Genomic DNA, 16264 nt, shown 5'->3' with positions numbered 1-16264 from the left:
TTCGGGCGAGAGACGAGGTCGCCAGCCAATTGATTAATTGAGGGACGGTATTTAAACCATTAAATCTTGTAATAGATTTTTTGCTGTTTTTATTTCCTACATTTTGCACACAAAAGAAGAATGCATTCCCTCAGTTCAGCTAAAGGTGTTGCGTGGTGCATAATCACTTTACCTGATGTAGTAGTCGTTCCTGATGAGCAGAAGGTGCTGCAGGATGGACAGGAAGTAGGTCTCGGACCCTGTGTCTTTTACCATGTTGGACAAGAGATGATACACCTCATTCATATCAGTGGAGAGGGCAAAGTTAAGGGAAGCAGTTCGGTAATGACTATGATTACTGGATAGTCACATGACTCATCATTACAGTCCATTGAAGGAGACAATTCAAATGCAAAGTAGCAAAGTAACTCTAAACAGTTCCTCACGCTTCCTGACAGGCATCACTGTGTAAAAGCAAACGCAGATGTGCTTCTTATTATTATCTCCAGGGAACTGATGGAACAAGAGGAAGTATGGAAAAAAATATAAAATAACTCCCTCTGGTTTACCTGTCACTCTGATGCTTTCAAAGTAGAAAATTAATTAGATGACAAAAAAAAAAAGTCTAAAAAAGGTTTGAATATTTAAGGCAAGCATGACGGCGGAGGCGCTCATTTGCAGAACAACAATTACGCCGAGAGTCACTTTTGTGATTGAAACTGACGTTCAATCCACACACGCATATAAAAAAAAAACCTTGGTTATTAAATTTGCAAAAGGTATTGATTATGTGTCTTGTGTTAGCTTTCCCCAAGAGGGAGCGTTGATGGCTCGGACATCTAAAACACATCTGTCAGATGTCTAAATCTACTACACTCGTCCTTCTTCAAGCACTTTCTACATAGGAGTCTTACATATTTACCTCTTTGTGTTGTATTAAACAATGACCATGCCGTCTGTTAATGCCTTTAATTCATATATTGAAACATTATTAAACACTGGATTTGTGCTTGTCAAACTTCTGAAGAACTTAAAGAGCGCAGTGCAAACTAATGCTATTTAGTTTGTGCAAGAAAAGAAAGGATTTCCCCACGGGAGGCTCATCTTGTTTAAAAAAAGTGCAAAAAGCTTCCCAAATATGTCCTATAAATGTGCACATAAATAAATGACAGATGAGAAGCTGACACCCTGACATGAAGCGCAACCTAAAATATTTACAAGGAACGCGGTGACAAAGTGACATTTTCACTTAGCGGCACATGTTGTTCTTATTTCTGCCATTGAAGAAGGAAATATGTCTTCTAAACAGCGACAGTTTAGGATGTAAGTACACGCTTTGGGGCATATACACAGTGACTTGTCAGGGATTTTGACTTAATAGTATGACATTGGTTGTACAGTATACAGTATATAACCAATCCAATACTATATGTATATATACATTGATTTAATTGCAATTAATCACACTTTTAGTCATAGTTGACTCATGATTTAAAATTTAATTATTTAATCATAGATTGAAAAAAATCAAGTATAATAGTTTATCTAGTATAATAAGTAGGGATGTAAATATGTACACGATTGGAAAGTACAACAATAAAGTCAAATCCTACAAGTTTTGAATAATTAATGCAAGCCCCAATTTGTCCCACCTTATATGTTCTACTACTATACTGTATTTTTACCCTTTTTCTTTCACCTCATATTTTCTCGCAAATACCGACACTATGAAGGAATACCTACAGGTAACACCTGATGACCTTATTGAGTGCCAGTGTGCATATTTGTGATACACAACCTCTCTGAAAGTCCAGACTCATACTGGTGGATTGTGGTTCTGTATTCGTTTAGTGTTTTTCATTTGATGTTGTTCCTGTCTTTGTTTTGTACAAACCATAATAAATAAGATAAATGACATTGCTATAATGTATCTGTTTTGTGTTGAAAATGTTTCCTGGTGACTAGCTAATGCTAATAATAAATGAATAAACCCTTGGCAGAGATAATTAAATAAAAAGTGGTTAGGAGCTACTGACTGTGGTGGAAAAAGGTTATTAGCAACTCCAACTTTTCACCCCATTCTCCGTATGCACACTCTATAGTGCTACACAGACAACCGTTTAGTGACACAGCTTGTACTTCTGACTCTTTAACATGACCAAGTAATGATGTAAAGCTATCGGACTCGCCATCGGAGTTTGGCAGGTATTCCAAGCCTACAGCTTGTACCCAGGCATGCCCATATAAGGAAGCCCACCTAATTTGGGAACCATCATTATCACAAGAATCCAACATTTATAGGTCAGCAGATAAGCGATATAATCCATGACAAATGAACGAGGTCAATAATGTGCTTTCAAAGAAAACAGAGGACTAGTGTAGTTTTCTACCAATCGTATTGAGAATTTAGAATTTAGGTTCATCTGGTAATCGGCGTACTTGGGAATACAGCGTATAACTGCAGATCCTGTTTTCTTTTTACATGTTTTGCACATCACTTATTCATTTCAACGACGTCTTTAATTAATATCCCATTTTCGAGAGATGTTGAGAGAATCTCCAAAGTACACATGTCCTTCCTTTTGTATTAGCCTTGCATGACGCCTGGGAGAATTAGCCGTCCCGTGAGATTCAATTATAACCTGGCTCGTGCAACATCGGAGAGGACATAAGAAGGAGTTGAGACTGGGAGAGCATCCAAGTGGTTCTATCTATCACGAAGCTGCAGACGCAGACTGCCAATCCATCCAGTGACCTCTCTCACTCTTTCCCAAATAATGAATAAACATGAGCGACAGTGGCAGTGGGATGTAGGCCAGTCAGTGGCCGGGTCAATCAATCACCATTTCACAGCTCATTAATATTTATGAGCGGCCTGCAGTCACCTCCTTGGCACCGGCACCTAAGTCGGACACAGACGGGAGCGGCTTGGTCAATATTCATGGCAAAACAAGAGGCGGGTGGAAGAAGTACGACAGCGTGGTGCAGAAGAAAAAGGGGGCTGCAACAGCATTTGAATCATACCCTGAAGCGCCACGATCAATACGCCACATTGTCCTTGGAAACAAACATTGGACCTCCTCATTTGTGAACCCACTCAAGCACATCATTAATCCAAGTGGATTTTTTTTTTCTTTAACATTGGCTTCACCTGCGTGTGTCAACACAAGATGTCACTCATGCCGGCGCTTTGTGGCTTTGTGTCAGTATTACAAGTGTGGGATTTGGTGGAAAAAAAAAAAAAAGGTTGCCGGAGAGGGAACATCTGCATAACAATGTCAAGGTGTCTGGCGTGTCGCCTCCCAGTGCCACTCATTCACACATAGCCTCAGAGAAGATTTGTGAATTATTAAACGCTTCCTGCTCAAAGCCTCTTGAAGAAGTTTCTGGCTGTAGACTGAATTATCGCTCACATTATTAACTTCCTGGTGGACACTGGTAGAATCGAGGGGTGCGAAACACTATTCACATCCTGTCACAAGAGAATGACAGGAAGCTAAAATATTAAGGAAACTTCACTAATAAGAGTACTTGGGGATATCATTACAGTAGAACCTCAATTGTCAAACAACTTAAAGTTGATCAAATTTGGTTTCTAACTATATTTGGTGGGAGGGGGGATGTCTTAAATTGTTGTTGGACTAGTTTTAGATGTCAAATTATGTGTCAAATAACGCATTTGTGGATGAATTTATGTTGCTGATACTCATTCAATCATTCATTTTCTACCGCTTATCCTCACAAGAGTTCCGAGGGCGCTGGAGCCTATCCCAGCTGTCTTCGAGACGGTACACCCTGGACTGGTGGCCAGCCAATCACAGGGCACATATAGACAAACAACCATTCACACTCACATTCATACCTATGGACAATTTGGAGTGGCTAATTAACCTAGCATGTTTTTGGAATGTGGGAGGAAACCGGAGAACATGCAAACTCCACACAGAGATGTCCAAGGGTGGAACCTGGGTCTCCTAGCTGCTGCTGATACTGATCCCCATAGTCTATGAGTGAAATCGGCCGATACCGACACCAATACCGATCACATACATGCAGTGTAAATGTGGAAATGTACTACTGGCTACTCAACAAAGTTTTTTCTTATGAGAGATAAAAATGGCCAAGATCTATTTTCTACATTTTTGGAACATTTATTTCCATAGCTAATTTCAAGCCACACAAAGCTAATATGCGTGTTTCACCAGAACATGAACAAAATGCTGCTATCCACAAGCAACCACTATATTTCACAATGCATTTATTTCTAGAAAAGCAGGTTTGCCTGCCTCTGCTGGGCCCCTCCAGCCGCAATTCCCAGCCAAAATGCACCACTGCTGAACGTCCACGGCTTAAACGTCCACTCGTTACAGTCCATGAATGGTGTGCACGCTCATCGAACAGCTAAACTGGGGAAATGCCGAAACTGACGGCACCCACCACCGAGTCCGAAGTGGTGATCCACGTGATCCATGGCCCGAGTTCTTCCTGCACTAAAAGTCCTCCATACAGTAGCGTCTGCATGCTCCTAAATCCGAACCAAGGCGGTACTCATCCCAGAATTCTGCACACCCTTGTACAACAGGTTGGGACCGGGGCTTCAAACTCACCAAAACCTGCCAAGTGCTCGCCCTCAAATGCCGCACCAATCGAAATCTTTTCAAAGCGCCACGCCGGTGAGACATTGCAGCGTGCAAAACTTATATCACTCTCACAAAGACAGGAAGTCCCACAAATGGCAGAGGCGTAGCTGATCGGCATTTTAAAACAAGTATCATCCGATATCGATATTGCAAAGTTCCCAACTTTAAACATTGCAAGTCTATAATTGTAACACTATTTGTGTTAGAAACTGTCTTTACAACATTTGAGTACCTTGTTGTTAATAAGAGAAGTAGACTCATAGGGAAAGTTAAATATGATGAGGAGACGTCACGGAGGAGGAAAGTCAACCAAACAAAGAGAGAAAAGGTGGAAGGTGAAGAAGAAGTTATTTACCAAGCCTACCTGGTCGGAGAGGGAGCCTAATAATGTGTGCAAGGCCCTCAAATCCTTCTCTAATGAAGCACATCGCCAGGGAGCTTCAGTCAATCAAAGTCATCACGTTGACTCATCGCTTGCTGCTACATCAGCACCGATGCTCATCCATATATTCACACGGAGGAAGTGGGAGGTTAAAAAAAAAAGGATATTCCATCTCAGCTCGGATGTCATCCAGGCGATGGGTCAACTCGATGAAGTCTTCTTCCTTGTTCTCGTTGAACACCTTGAGCTGGATGTCCAACTCCTCTGTCTCTTTTAGCTCCTGAAGCAAGTCAAATAAATAAGATCGACATGGATGGTTACATTTTAACATGAATCTATTAAGGAATATGACACTGACCATTCTGAACAAGGAACCATATTTGGTTCCCATGATCCTCAAACTGATGCATAAAACAAACAGCAGCCTGATACCCAAAAACGTAATAGAATTCTTCTCAGCTAGTATTCAGTATGTGGAATGAAGTTATGGAACGGATTGAGTAAAGAACTAAAATGAGCCATTTCAAGAAGCAGTACAAGCAGGAAGAAAAGTCCTGAAGCACTGTGTCCATAAAATCTATGTCTATGTAACATGTATGTACTCACTCATCATCTGTTACCCTTCCATCGGTTATTGACTGACTGTGACTGTTATATCATTTATTTACAGTGATTGTAAACATTGACTCATTTTAACCACATTGTTATACTGCATTATCGCTTTCCTATATCCGTAAAATTAGCAGTGTGTATTTGGAATACAGGAAGTGAACAAATGTAACTGACTTGAAACAGGCAGGGCGTAGGATTAAATAAACTTTGCTCAATTAACATATGAGTGTTGCTGTTGAAATGTAGCTTCCTTTCTGCACGTTTCAACCATCCACACAGGTTCATTGTAAGTGGGCATGATGGATAAAGAACAATACAAATGCAATAAACCAGAACATGGAAGATAGTGTTTAACCCTTAGATACATAAGTGGGTCAGGTTGTTTTCTTGAAATATCTTTGTAATGAAAATTTTTTATCATTTCATATTCCAGGTATTCCTCAAAAAACATGTTTTTGATATCATGCCATTCACATTTTTAACTTACGTTTAATATATTTTAAGAATTTTTCGTTTTTGTGTTACTACCCCAACCTTCCATAAGTGGATCAAAAATGACCCGGTCAGGTTGTTTTCTTGAAATATCTTTGTAATGAATTTTTTTTTTTCATTTCATATTCCAGGTATTCCTGAAAAACATGTTTTTGATATCATGCCATTCACATTTTTAACTTACGTTTAATATATTTTAAGAATTTTTCGTTTTTGTGTTACTACCCCAACCTTCCATAAGTGGGTAAAAAATGACCCGGTCAGGTTGTTTTCTTGAAATATCTTCGTAATGACAATTTTTTATCATTTCATATTCCAGGTATTCCTCAAAAACATATTTTTGATATCATGCCATTCACATTTTTAACTTACGTTTAATACATTTTAAGAATTTTTTGTTTTTGTGTTACTACCCCAACCTTCCATAAGTGGGTCAAAAATGACCCGGTCAGGTTGTTTTCTTGAAATATCTTCGTAATGACAATTTTTTATCATTTCATATTCCAGGTATTCCTCAAAAACATGTTTTTGATATCATGCCATTCACATTTTTAACTTACGTTTAATATATTTTGAGAATTTTTTGTTTTTGTGTTACTACCCCAACCTTCCATAAGTGGGTCAAAAATGACCCGGTCAGGTTGTTTTCTTGAAATATCTTCGTAATGACAATTTTTTATCATTTCATTTTCTTTTTCAAAAGATGTAAAACTCACCATTTGTATCATGAGTGGTCAGTATTCAACAGTTATCTACCTCTGTCTGCACTTTAAAATGTTGCTATGTAGCTGTTGGTGTGATTCACGCATGTTACAGTAGCCATATTGTTGTTGACAGTGAACTCATCAGTGGCAGTAATGCTGGCTGGGCCGTTTGCACCTTACTGCTGTTACAACAATGGTTTTGTTGCTGATGTGTGGTGCAATGTATGTGGTAAGAAATAAAGGAGCATTTTCTCATGCACTCTAAATTATTATTTAAAAAAACTCATGTACCATGATTTTTCACTCTGCATAAATAACAGCAACGTTAGTTGCAAGTCAAAACTAGCACATGCTAAATAAATGCCAAGCAACATTGAAATGCTGCTAACTCACAGGCAGGATCTTTTTGAGGCCACATCTTAAGAACTCATTCCGTAGATGTATCCGGAAATCCAAGTCATCCGGCGAGGTAACCAGGGCATTGATCAGCTGCATGCAAGCAACCTGGGGAAAACATAAAACACAAGGAGAGAGAAAACATAAAGTCATACCACAATACTTTGCTGCGGTTGTGTCTTCATATTCTATGATCAACAACGCCTCGGAAAAACAAAGAAACGGTGGAGAATAGAGGAGAGAAGGTGAAAAGTCTGCAGCCTGGATGTGCATTATTAATGGATTTATTGGAAAGAGGAAAAAGTCTGCAAGTCTTAGGTGTGCGGTTTTGGCGGGGATGGGGGGTGCTACAAGGAAATGGCTGATCAATTATAATGAGCAGGGAGGTGTTTTAAGGGAGAAGAGCACGGATAAGACAGTTTTCCTTGGACAGCCGATCGATAGGCGGTTGAAGAATTCCCAGAGACACGGCCACACATCTGCAGGAATCCTTGACCTGTACTATTGGCTTGGAGGTGCCGTTAAGAAGAAGTCAAAACAAATGCTAAGTCCTAACTGCTGCTCATTGCTGCTGCCCTGTGGCCTGCATGTCCGTCCTAAACCCCCATCCTCAATGTCAGAAACCAGGCAGAGAACATTATTCTCTACGGCTCAAGTCCTGCTTCTATTGGTCGAGACAAATTACCTGCACTCCTTATCAGTGAAAGACGAAAGAAAACCAAAGAAAACACTAGACCATTTCATAAATTCACATTACCATAAACAGTCGGTAATTTACAATTTTTGGGACTCTTCAATTGTCTTATACTCAAGTGCAGAAAGTACATGGCATGGCATTTTTGGAGGTACAGGGTGTAATAGGGACCCATGTGGTTTAGTATTATGCTTATGATGATTATTATTAGGGCTGCACGGTGATCGAGTGGTTAGCGCGCAGACCTCACAGCTAGGAGACCAGGGTTCAATTCCACCCTTGGTGTGGGTTTTCTCCGGGTACTCCGGTTTCCTCCCACATTCCAAAAACATGCTAGGTTAATTAGCCACTCCAAATTGTCCATAGGTATGAATGTGAGTGTGAATGGTTGTTTGTCTATATGTGCCCTGTGATTGGCTGGCCACCAGTCCAGGGTGTACCCCGCCCGAAGACAGCTGGGATAGGCTCCAGCACTCCCGCAACCCTTGTGAGGATAAGCGGTAGAAAATGAATGATTATTATTAATCATGATAATAATAATAATAATAATAATAATAATAATAACAATAATAATAATAATAATAATAATAATAATAATAATAATAATAATAATAATAATAATTAATAATAATAATAATTATTAATAATAATAATCATAACAATAATAATAATAATAATAATAATAATAAATAATAACAATAGTTGTTGGGGTTATTTTTCGGGGACCCTTCCATTGTCTTGGATATTTACTCAACTGCAGAAAGTACATGGCATTTCTTAGCGCCATGGCGCTGGCAGAACCACATGTAGTTTATTATTATGCTTATGATGCTGGTTATTCCATTGGCTCAACTACAGAAAGTGCATGGCTTGTACTGTGTACGTTTTTATATGATAAATATGATGAATATATTTTCATTCTTTTTGATTCAACGCTGAACCAGTTTTCGCGGCTTTGGCTCCAGAATGCTCTATAACTGCATATGGCAGCGGAGATGCCAGCTTTACAGATGCCACAACGACGTTGTGCTGTGATACTGACGTTTATGGTGACATATGATGGTTCAGTCATGGTACATTTTCTTAAGGTGCTGACAACACACCCGCTGATTAATAAGTGGTGTCGATTAGCCTCGTTGTTTACTGTTCCACGTTAGCATGATGTCGTGCTATTTAAGCATCTTGATGACACAAATAACAAAGGAAGATGTTATTTTTCTGGTAAAACTAGCTTCATTGGCTGCTTGTTCTGTTCATGTACTTGAATGATATTAGATATTAGCCGCAGAAGCCTCAGTGTTACATAAGTAAAAAAAAAAAAATGTTATCATCATATAAGATCCACATAAAAACAGCAGATCTCTCTTGGGGGGAACTCCAAATGGATTATGGATGCAGCAGCACTGACCATATGCCACCTTAAAAATGAAATCTGACACTTTAGAGAACTTGCACCAAAAAAAAAAAAAAACCTCAAGCAGAACCTTCACAGAGTTCATGCGAGTGAAGAAAAGCCATGCAGCTCATGAAATATTCTGTTTCTTCACTCCCGCATACAGATAGAAAATCTGAGCCGGTTGGGGCATTTTTTTTTTTTATGGGGGAGGTCTGCAGTTTCTACATCCATGGTGGTACCACTGACTTCATAAATGCCGGCATTGAATGTGATGTTGTTGTGGTGCTTTTTAAACATGCAAAGCAGAGTTTAAACATAGAGCGTAAACATGCGTAGAGGACGTCTTGACTCCATCACATATTCCAAAATGGAGATGTCTATTTAATTCCCAGTAAAGCATTTTAATTTACCTCGCAAAGAGCACAGCTTTATTTAATTAACGGCCAGCAACAAAAGAATATCTCGCCTCGATACTGCCAGCCGCCTCAGCACTTTTTCTGCAAGAACTCTCCCTGCTGCACAATCCCCCGCTGTTCAAAGATTCCATAAGTAATTACCCACTTTTGGCTTTACAAAAACATGCATTGAGTGGATCGCATTTATGTTATTTCCTCCTGCCGGAGTATACATAAAAAACCTGAAGCAGTGTGCTCCTTTGTTGCCCTTTCAAATCAGGGTCCTCTGAGAACCTGAGAGCAGCTTGGGAAAAAAGAAGGGTTAAAAGATGTGAGAGAAAAAGCAGAGTAGTGAGAAAAGTAGCAGATTTTTTTCGACGTAGCACCTAAAAAAAAAAGGGTGCTCGGTGAAGTCAGCGTTTTTAATTAAAGAATCACGATGACGCTGTGGGCGCCATATTCAATATTACTCGGCAATCACATCTCATCATGAGCCCTGAGGTGCGCTGGGGCTGACATGCGGACGTGAAGACGGGAGAACAGGAAGAGGAAAAACACGTATGAAGACAAGTGCAGGCTGCTGCAGTGATGGACCCCGGAGTGACACCTCGGTTATTTTCTTCCTGCTCTTCAAAAAAATACATCTCTGTGACAAAATAACATTTGAGATGGTGACATTTTCCTGCTACCTTCCAAAAAGATGCCACCAAAATGACCATAAAAGAGGGAACCACACTGTGGCTTTTGTGCTGGTCATACATAAGAACGCTGACACAATTACTGACACATACACTTTGTAGCCATGAATATTCAATTTATCAGAGTTAATTGGAGTTAATTCATTCCAATTTGTTATGAGTGAAGTACAATTCCTGATCTATGAATCAAACATTTTCATAGTTAGAGAATAGAAAACAGTATAGATTATGTTAATGATAAGAATATGACTTATACCGGTAAAAATGATAAAGTCAACAAGCCGAGTTGATGACGCGCTCCATCCATGTGTTTACAGCACCACATTTAAGTGTGCCTAATGTTCGTCCCCGTCTGGATGCGACGTTTACTAATCTGACAAAGTGTGGATGATTAAATAAAATAAAATAAAATAAAGAAATTATATATATATTTTTTAAAGATATATATAAATATTATAAATAAATACAATTATTATAAATAATAAATGGTATATTTATATATTTATTATAATACACTTATATTTATATTTTATAACTATAATATTATTAATATTATTTATAGTTATTATAAATACATTTATTATAAATAAATATAATATATTTATATATTATATTTTTTATAATTTATTTCTAATAAATGTATTTATAGTAACATATAGTTATTTTTAATAACTATAATATATATAAATATAATATATATAATATATTAATATATAATATAATAAATATAAATATTATAAATAAATATAATTTTTATAAATAATGAATGTTATATTTATATATTTATTATAAATACATTATAAATACATTATAAATACATTTATATTTATATTTATATTTATATTTATATTTATATTTATATTTATATTTATATTTATATTTATATTTATAATAACTATAATATTATGTATAGTTATTATAAATACATTTATTATAAACAAATATTTTTTTATATTCATATATCATATTATTATAATTTATTTCTAATAAATGTATTTATAATAAATACATAAATAAATACATACATAAATATATAAATATAAGGTTTATTATATATAATAATTATATTTATTCATAATATTTATATATGTATTATATATATTTAAATATATATATATTTTGGGAAAAAAAACATCCACACTTTGTATATATATATATGTATATATATATATATATGTGTGTGCGTGGTTTTCCTTTTCCTTATTTCCTTAAGCTGCTGTGCCTCTCTTTCCAGCATAGTGTACTTGAAAGGGAATATTTTGAATGCATGTATTTATATAATTAGATATCTCTATATATTATATGTATTATATCAGAATGTCTGATGATATTGATCGATACTGGCTGCAAGTGATGATGTGCGCCACATAGCAACAAGCAAGCTCAATATCTCCATTGTCTGGGTTTATTTCCAAGTTTCGCTTTCAGACTGTAAGTATGCAATTTGCAATGATTGTAAAGCACTGCAAGGGGGAGAAAGGCATCTTTCTTTCTTTTTTTTTTACGTCTAATCTAATATCACAATTCAGGAAGAACCACTCGGACACACACAGCTGCCATACTTACAGCAAAGTACCAAGCAGCCAGTACTCCATGTCTTACTCCAGTGTTTCATACTTAACAATGTACTTGTTATATGGTTGCTTATAGCAGATAGAATGCATATAGAATTCATAATTCATTCATTCATTTACTTTCTATGCCCCATGTCCTCACTAGGACATGTTTGTTTCTAGCATTTTGGGAAGGATGATGGATTGGCTTGAAGCTATGATTCTTCTGGTGGAAAGTGTAGTCTGCACAGTGAGAAAAAAGTGTGTGTTGTGTGTGTCAGTATGAGAATCCTAACCTGGAGCTGTTGGGCATCGTGGTTCTCCAGTCCTTCCACAATTGGAGCAAATCTCTCTTTATTATTCCGCTCTGCAGCAATTGTCATGGCAGCCAGAATCTTATCCAAGCTACAAGAAAAGAGACCACAGGGACCAGAGGAAGCACCAGTGTCAACAAACACTTTTATCACCATCACTGACAGGACATTTACTCACAATTTTCAGCTGAAATACAGTTTATCATATTTTCAGCTGACTTTTTTTTTTTTCTAAACAAGCTCTGTATCTTATTTTGCTCTTATCATACTTAGACGTGTAACGCAAGGAAATAAATGAGTGTGTGTGTGCTCAATTGTCAGAGCAATTGTGTTTAAGAGGCTTTGCTACCAGAGAAAAGGTGCAGAACTAATTGTGGGGGACCAGCAGACTAATGTGCAAATATACTTAATGAGAAAGTAAGCAAATTAGAGAACTTGCAAGGGCTCAAGGCAGCTTGTCTAAATGGAGAGGTGGCCATTTTCAGCTGGAAACCCAAACACTCTAATGGAGGTAAATAGACCTATAACGTGACACATCGGCCCCTGCTTCTGTCATTGAACCTATCCAAGTTTTTTTTCAGAGCAGGGGACATCACATGTCCCTGACCAAATGGGTTATAAACGTCGAGTAGAAGTGACAAAGACATAAATGGAGGTTAGCGCATTCATAGTGGCTTTAAAGGCACTTCAAACAGCGCTTCAACACAGGACCAGATAGATCTGCTTAAGTTGTCGCCTTTCCTCTTGATGCTGTCAGCTAAAGTGGGTGTCGAACACGAGCCGCCGTCACGCCATTGGCTGCTAGGAAAAAGACGAGCCGGCTTGTGTCACTGTCACTCACTACAAGGTACACACATCCTGACGACCAGCTCCCACCATGCCCCACCCCGGGGGGAATTCTTATAGGGACTGATTGCAACTCCATGAAGACTACTGTTTTCTTTAAAAAATATATAAGAACTCAGCAATTAGCATAATGTTCTCAACGTTTTGTTTTTTTTTTTGATGTCCCGTCCAGCCAAAATCAACAACGGTTTTAAAAAACAGATTGAATATAAAAATGTCTTTTTCTATTTCAGCCACACACACTAAATTTAGAGATTTGTACACATATAAGCTGCACATGTCCACATCATGAAATGACATTTTGTGGCACGCATGAGTCCTTAAGGACCAGGCAATGAGTCCTTGTCATGAATCAGTGTCATCTTCCAAAGATTGGTAAAATCATCACACAGCACCTTAACACACAAAATGTAGCTAGTAAATATGTAAGATAAGTACCAATACAAGTTTAAAATAAACACCGGCTACTTTGACTTCTAACCCATAATGCATTGCTCCCAGCAAAATAGTTCATTGTCCAACGGCTGCCATGGGTGCCCAGCACCAGAGGGAGCTCATGAGCCTTTGGGTGTCTTTATGTTCAACTTCCCCTTTTATACCTTACCCTTTAACATAATGATCCCTTCATCTCGAAACACTCGATGTGATGACTTTACTTTAAGTGTGGCGGTGAGCAATCAGGTGGAACATATATGAAACTTACATGTTCTCCTCTCCGATGATGCAGAAGGCTGAGAGGATTTTGACAGTCTCTGTCATCATGCCAGCCTGTTTAGGGTCAATGGATCGCGCCAGTAACAACAGGCTGCGCTCGTCTCCCAGGATCCTTTGCAGCCCATACTGCAGAGATGGGCAAAATAATGGGGAGGGGGGATAAGGAAATGGCAGGATATAAATTATGCAGGTTACTATGAGGATTTTATACGGACAAATGCAGGTTTCATAATAGTTTCATAACAAATTGGAAAAACTACGAGAAAACTGAAATGAGCAGAGGTGGAATTGGAATGCTTCAAGCCCTTCCGGGATACCACTTTAACATTTAACACTTTAACAATTAATGACATGCCTCTGTAGGTGCTGCTGTTTTGGTTAGCAACACAGTTCGTGTCATTGAACAAAATAAAGTGTCTATTTGGGAAAGGCCGTTTATTTTTTTGCAAATGAACTATTAATTTAGACAGCATCAATTGAAGTCGAGTCCTAATTTGGGGTAATTACATAATTTAATATTATCAAGAGACAATGAAGCCACAAGATTACAAGCATGAGGAATTTATTACATTGGAGACAGAACTAAAGGGGAAAACACTTTTCACTAACCTTTTCTAAGGCTCATCACAAATAAAAGTCAGGGTGAACAGGGGTGATAATTGAAAGGACGAACATAAATTGGTCATTTACCCATGAAATGTGTGCCACTACTTGAGGAATGAGAAAAAAACCTTCCCCAAAATGGATAATTAATTGATCTGAGAGCAGAGTGGAAATGGTAAAATTAGCTTCTCTTTAGTAGCCCATTATCCCGCAGTCTCAGAATTATGTGGAATACTGGCCACCGAGTTATCACTATCGAGGTGCTACGGGAAGTCACATTTTAGGCCAATTTGATCCAAATGTATTATTATTTATGATCCTAAACAATCAAATGACTATTTAATAATAATAACAATAATAATAATAATAATAATAATAATAATAATAATAATAATAATAATAATAATAATAATAATAATAATAATAATAATAATAATAATAATAATAATAATAATAATAATAATAATACAGTAAAGTCTCGTTATATCGATATCGGTTATAATGAATTACTGCTTATTACGATACTATTTTCATTTCCCGGCAAATTTCTAGTCTTTTATGATATAATTAGTTCCGTTAGTACGATACCCGGTTATTATGATAATCCGGTTACTACGATGCCCTTTTCATCTCCCGCCAGCCAATTTGGTCTGCTTATATCGATACAAAAGCAGCTTAAATCAATCTTTGCTTAAGGATTTCAATACCAAAAAAGAATACGGTGAACGGCTGCTTCCAGTCAACTTTATTTTTCACACTTCCACCACCAGAGCACAGCACACACACCGATTCCCGCACTTCCTGGTTCACAGGTCATGCTCAACCCGCCCCACATAGCTGGCCAAACACATGCCTGCAACAGAAGAACCAACTGACATAGCATACACACCTATTCCAACGAAGACACAAGCGTACAAATACATGTATTTAATTGTGTTGTATTCAGATATCTTTTTATCGTTCGTGGTTTCTCTCGTGTGTATAGAGTTGGTTCTTCTGTTGCAGGCATGTGTTTGGCCAGCTATGTGGGGCGGGTTGAGCATGACCTGTGAACCAGGAAGTGCGGGAATCGGTGTGTGTGCTGTGCTCTGGTGGTGGAAGTGTGAAAAATAAAGTTGACTGGAAGCAGCCGTTCGCCGTGTTCTTTTTTGGTATTGAAATCCTTAAGCAAAGATTGATTTAAGCTGCTCGACATTGTTCTATACTATAGAACAATGTCGAGTGCATTATTGCCCACTTTTAATGCAGTTCGGCGCAGGATCGGATATATCGAAAGTCCGGTTATATCGATATTTTTTCCGACTCCCGACAATATCAATATAACGAGACTTCACTGTACTAATAATAATAATAATAATAATAATTGGTTGAGTAAACAGAGTAAAAGATGCATTAAAATCCAATATCCAAACATTCATTCAGAGCTAAAACAAGGCTAAAGGCAGCAGGGCGAGGCGCAGCAGTCAGGTATAAAAAGTTAGACATTAAAAATGATTTTAAAAGGTGGGTTTTGAGTTGTTTTTTGCAGGAGGGAAGGTCGGGGCAAGCACGGAGTGAATGGGGCAAAGAGTTCTAGAGGGTGGGGGGCAGCAATGGAGTTGTGAGTTGTGGAGAATTCTAATGGAATTAGAATTGCATAAGAAATCAAATGACAGAAGTCATGCCATTGTGTCTTTTATTTTTAAAAATAAGGAAAAGTCAAGTATTCATGGATTTTTTTCTATTCTAATAATGTATTTACGTATTTATTTTTGTGTATTTTGCTGTGTGTGTGCTATTGGACTTTACCTGTGTGCTAAAACCCATTTCAAGTCATAGTAAGGGTTTGGTTTATTCCACAGATGCT

At 37.7% G+C, this 16264-nt stretch overlaps 1 protein-coding gene across 6 annotated transcripts in view; it reads right to left on the bottom strand.

Annotated features, from left to right (window-relative positions):
* The window catches only part of diaph2 (diaphanous-related formin 2), a 388637-nt gene that overhangs the window by 250882 nt on the left and 121491 nt on the right, over nt 1–16264 (bottom strand). For all 6 annotated transcript variants that reach the window (XM_078788633.1, XM_078788638.1, XM_078788637.1 and 3 more), the window contains 5 exons: nt 13805–13941; nt 12238–12346; nt 7203–7313; nt 5169–5281; nt 173–289 (listed from right to left, as the gene is read on the bottom strand). In XM_078788633.1, the coding sequence (XP_078644759.1) occupies nt 173–289; nt 5169–5281; nt 7203–7313; nt 12238–12346; nt 13805–13941 (587 nt within the window). The remainder of the gene's footprint in view (nt 1–172; nt 290–5168; nt 5282–7202; nt 7314–12237; nt 12347–13804; nt 13942–16264) is intronic.

This window comes from Doryrhamphus excisus, linkage group LG23 (genome assembly GCF_037039965.1).
Source record: "Doryrhamphus excisus strain RoL-2023G ecotype Guam linkage group LG23, RoL_Dexc_Guam_v1.1, whole genome shotgun sequence".
Taxonomy (NCBI): Eukaryota; Metazoa; Chordata; class Actinopteri; order Syngnathiformes; family Syngnathidae; genus Doryrhamphus; species Doryrhamphus excisus.
Note: the sequence above shows the minus strand (reverse complement) of the source record. Positions and strands in the feature narration are given on the sequence as shown.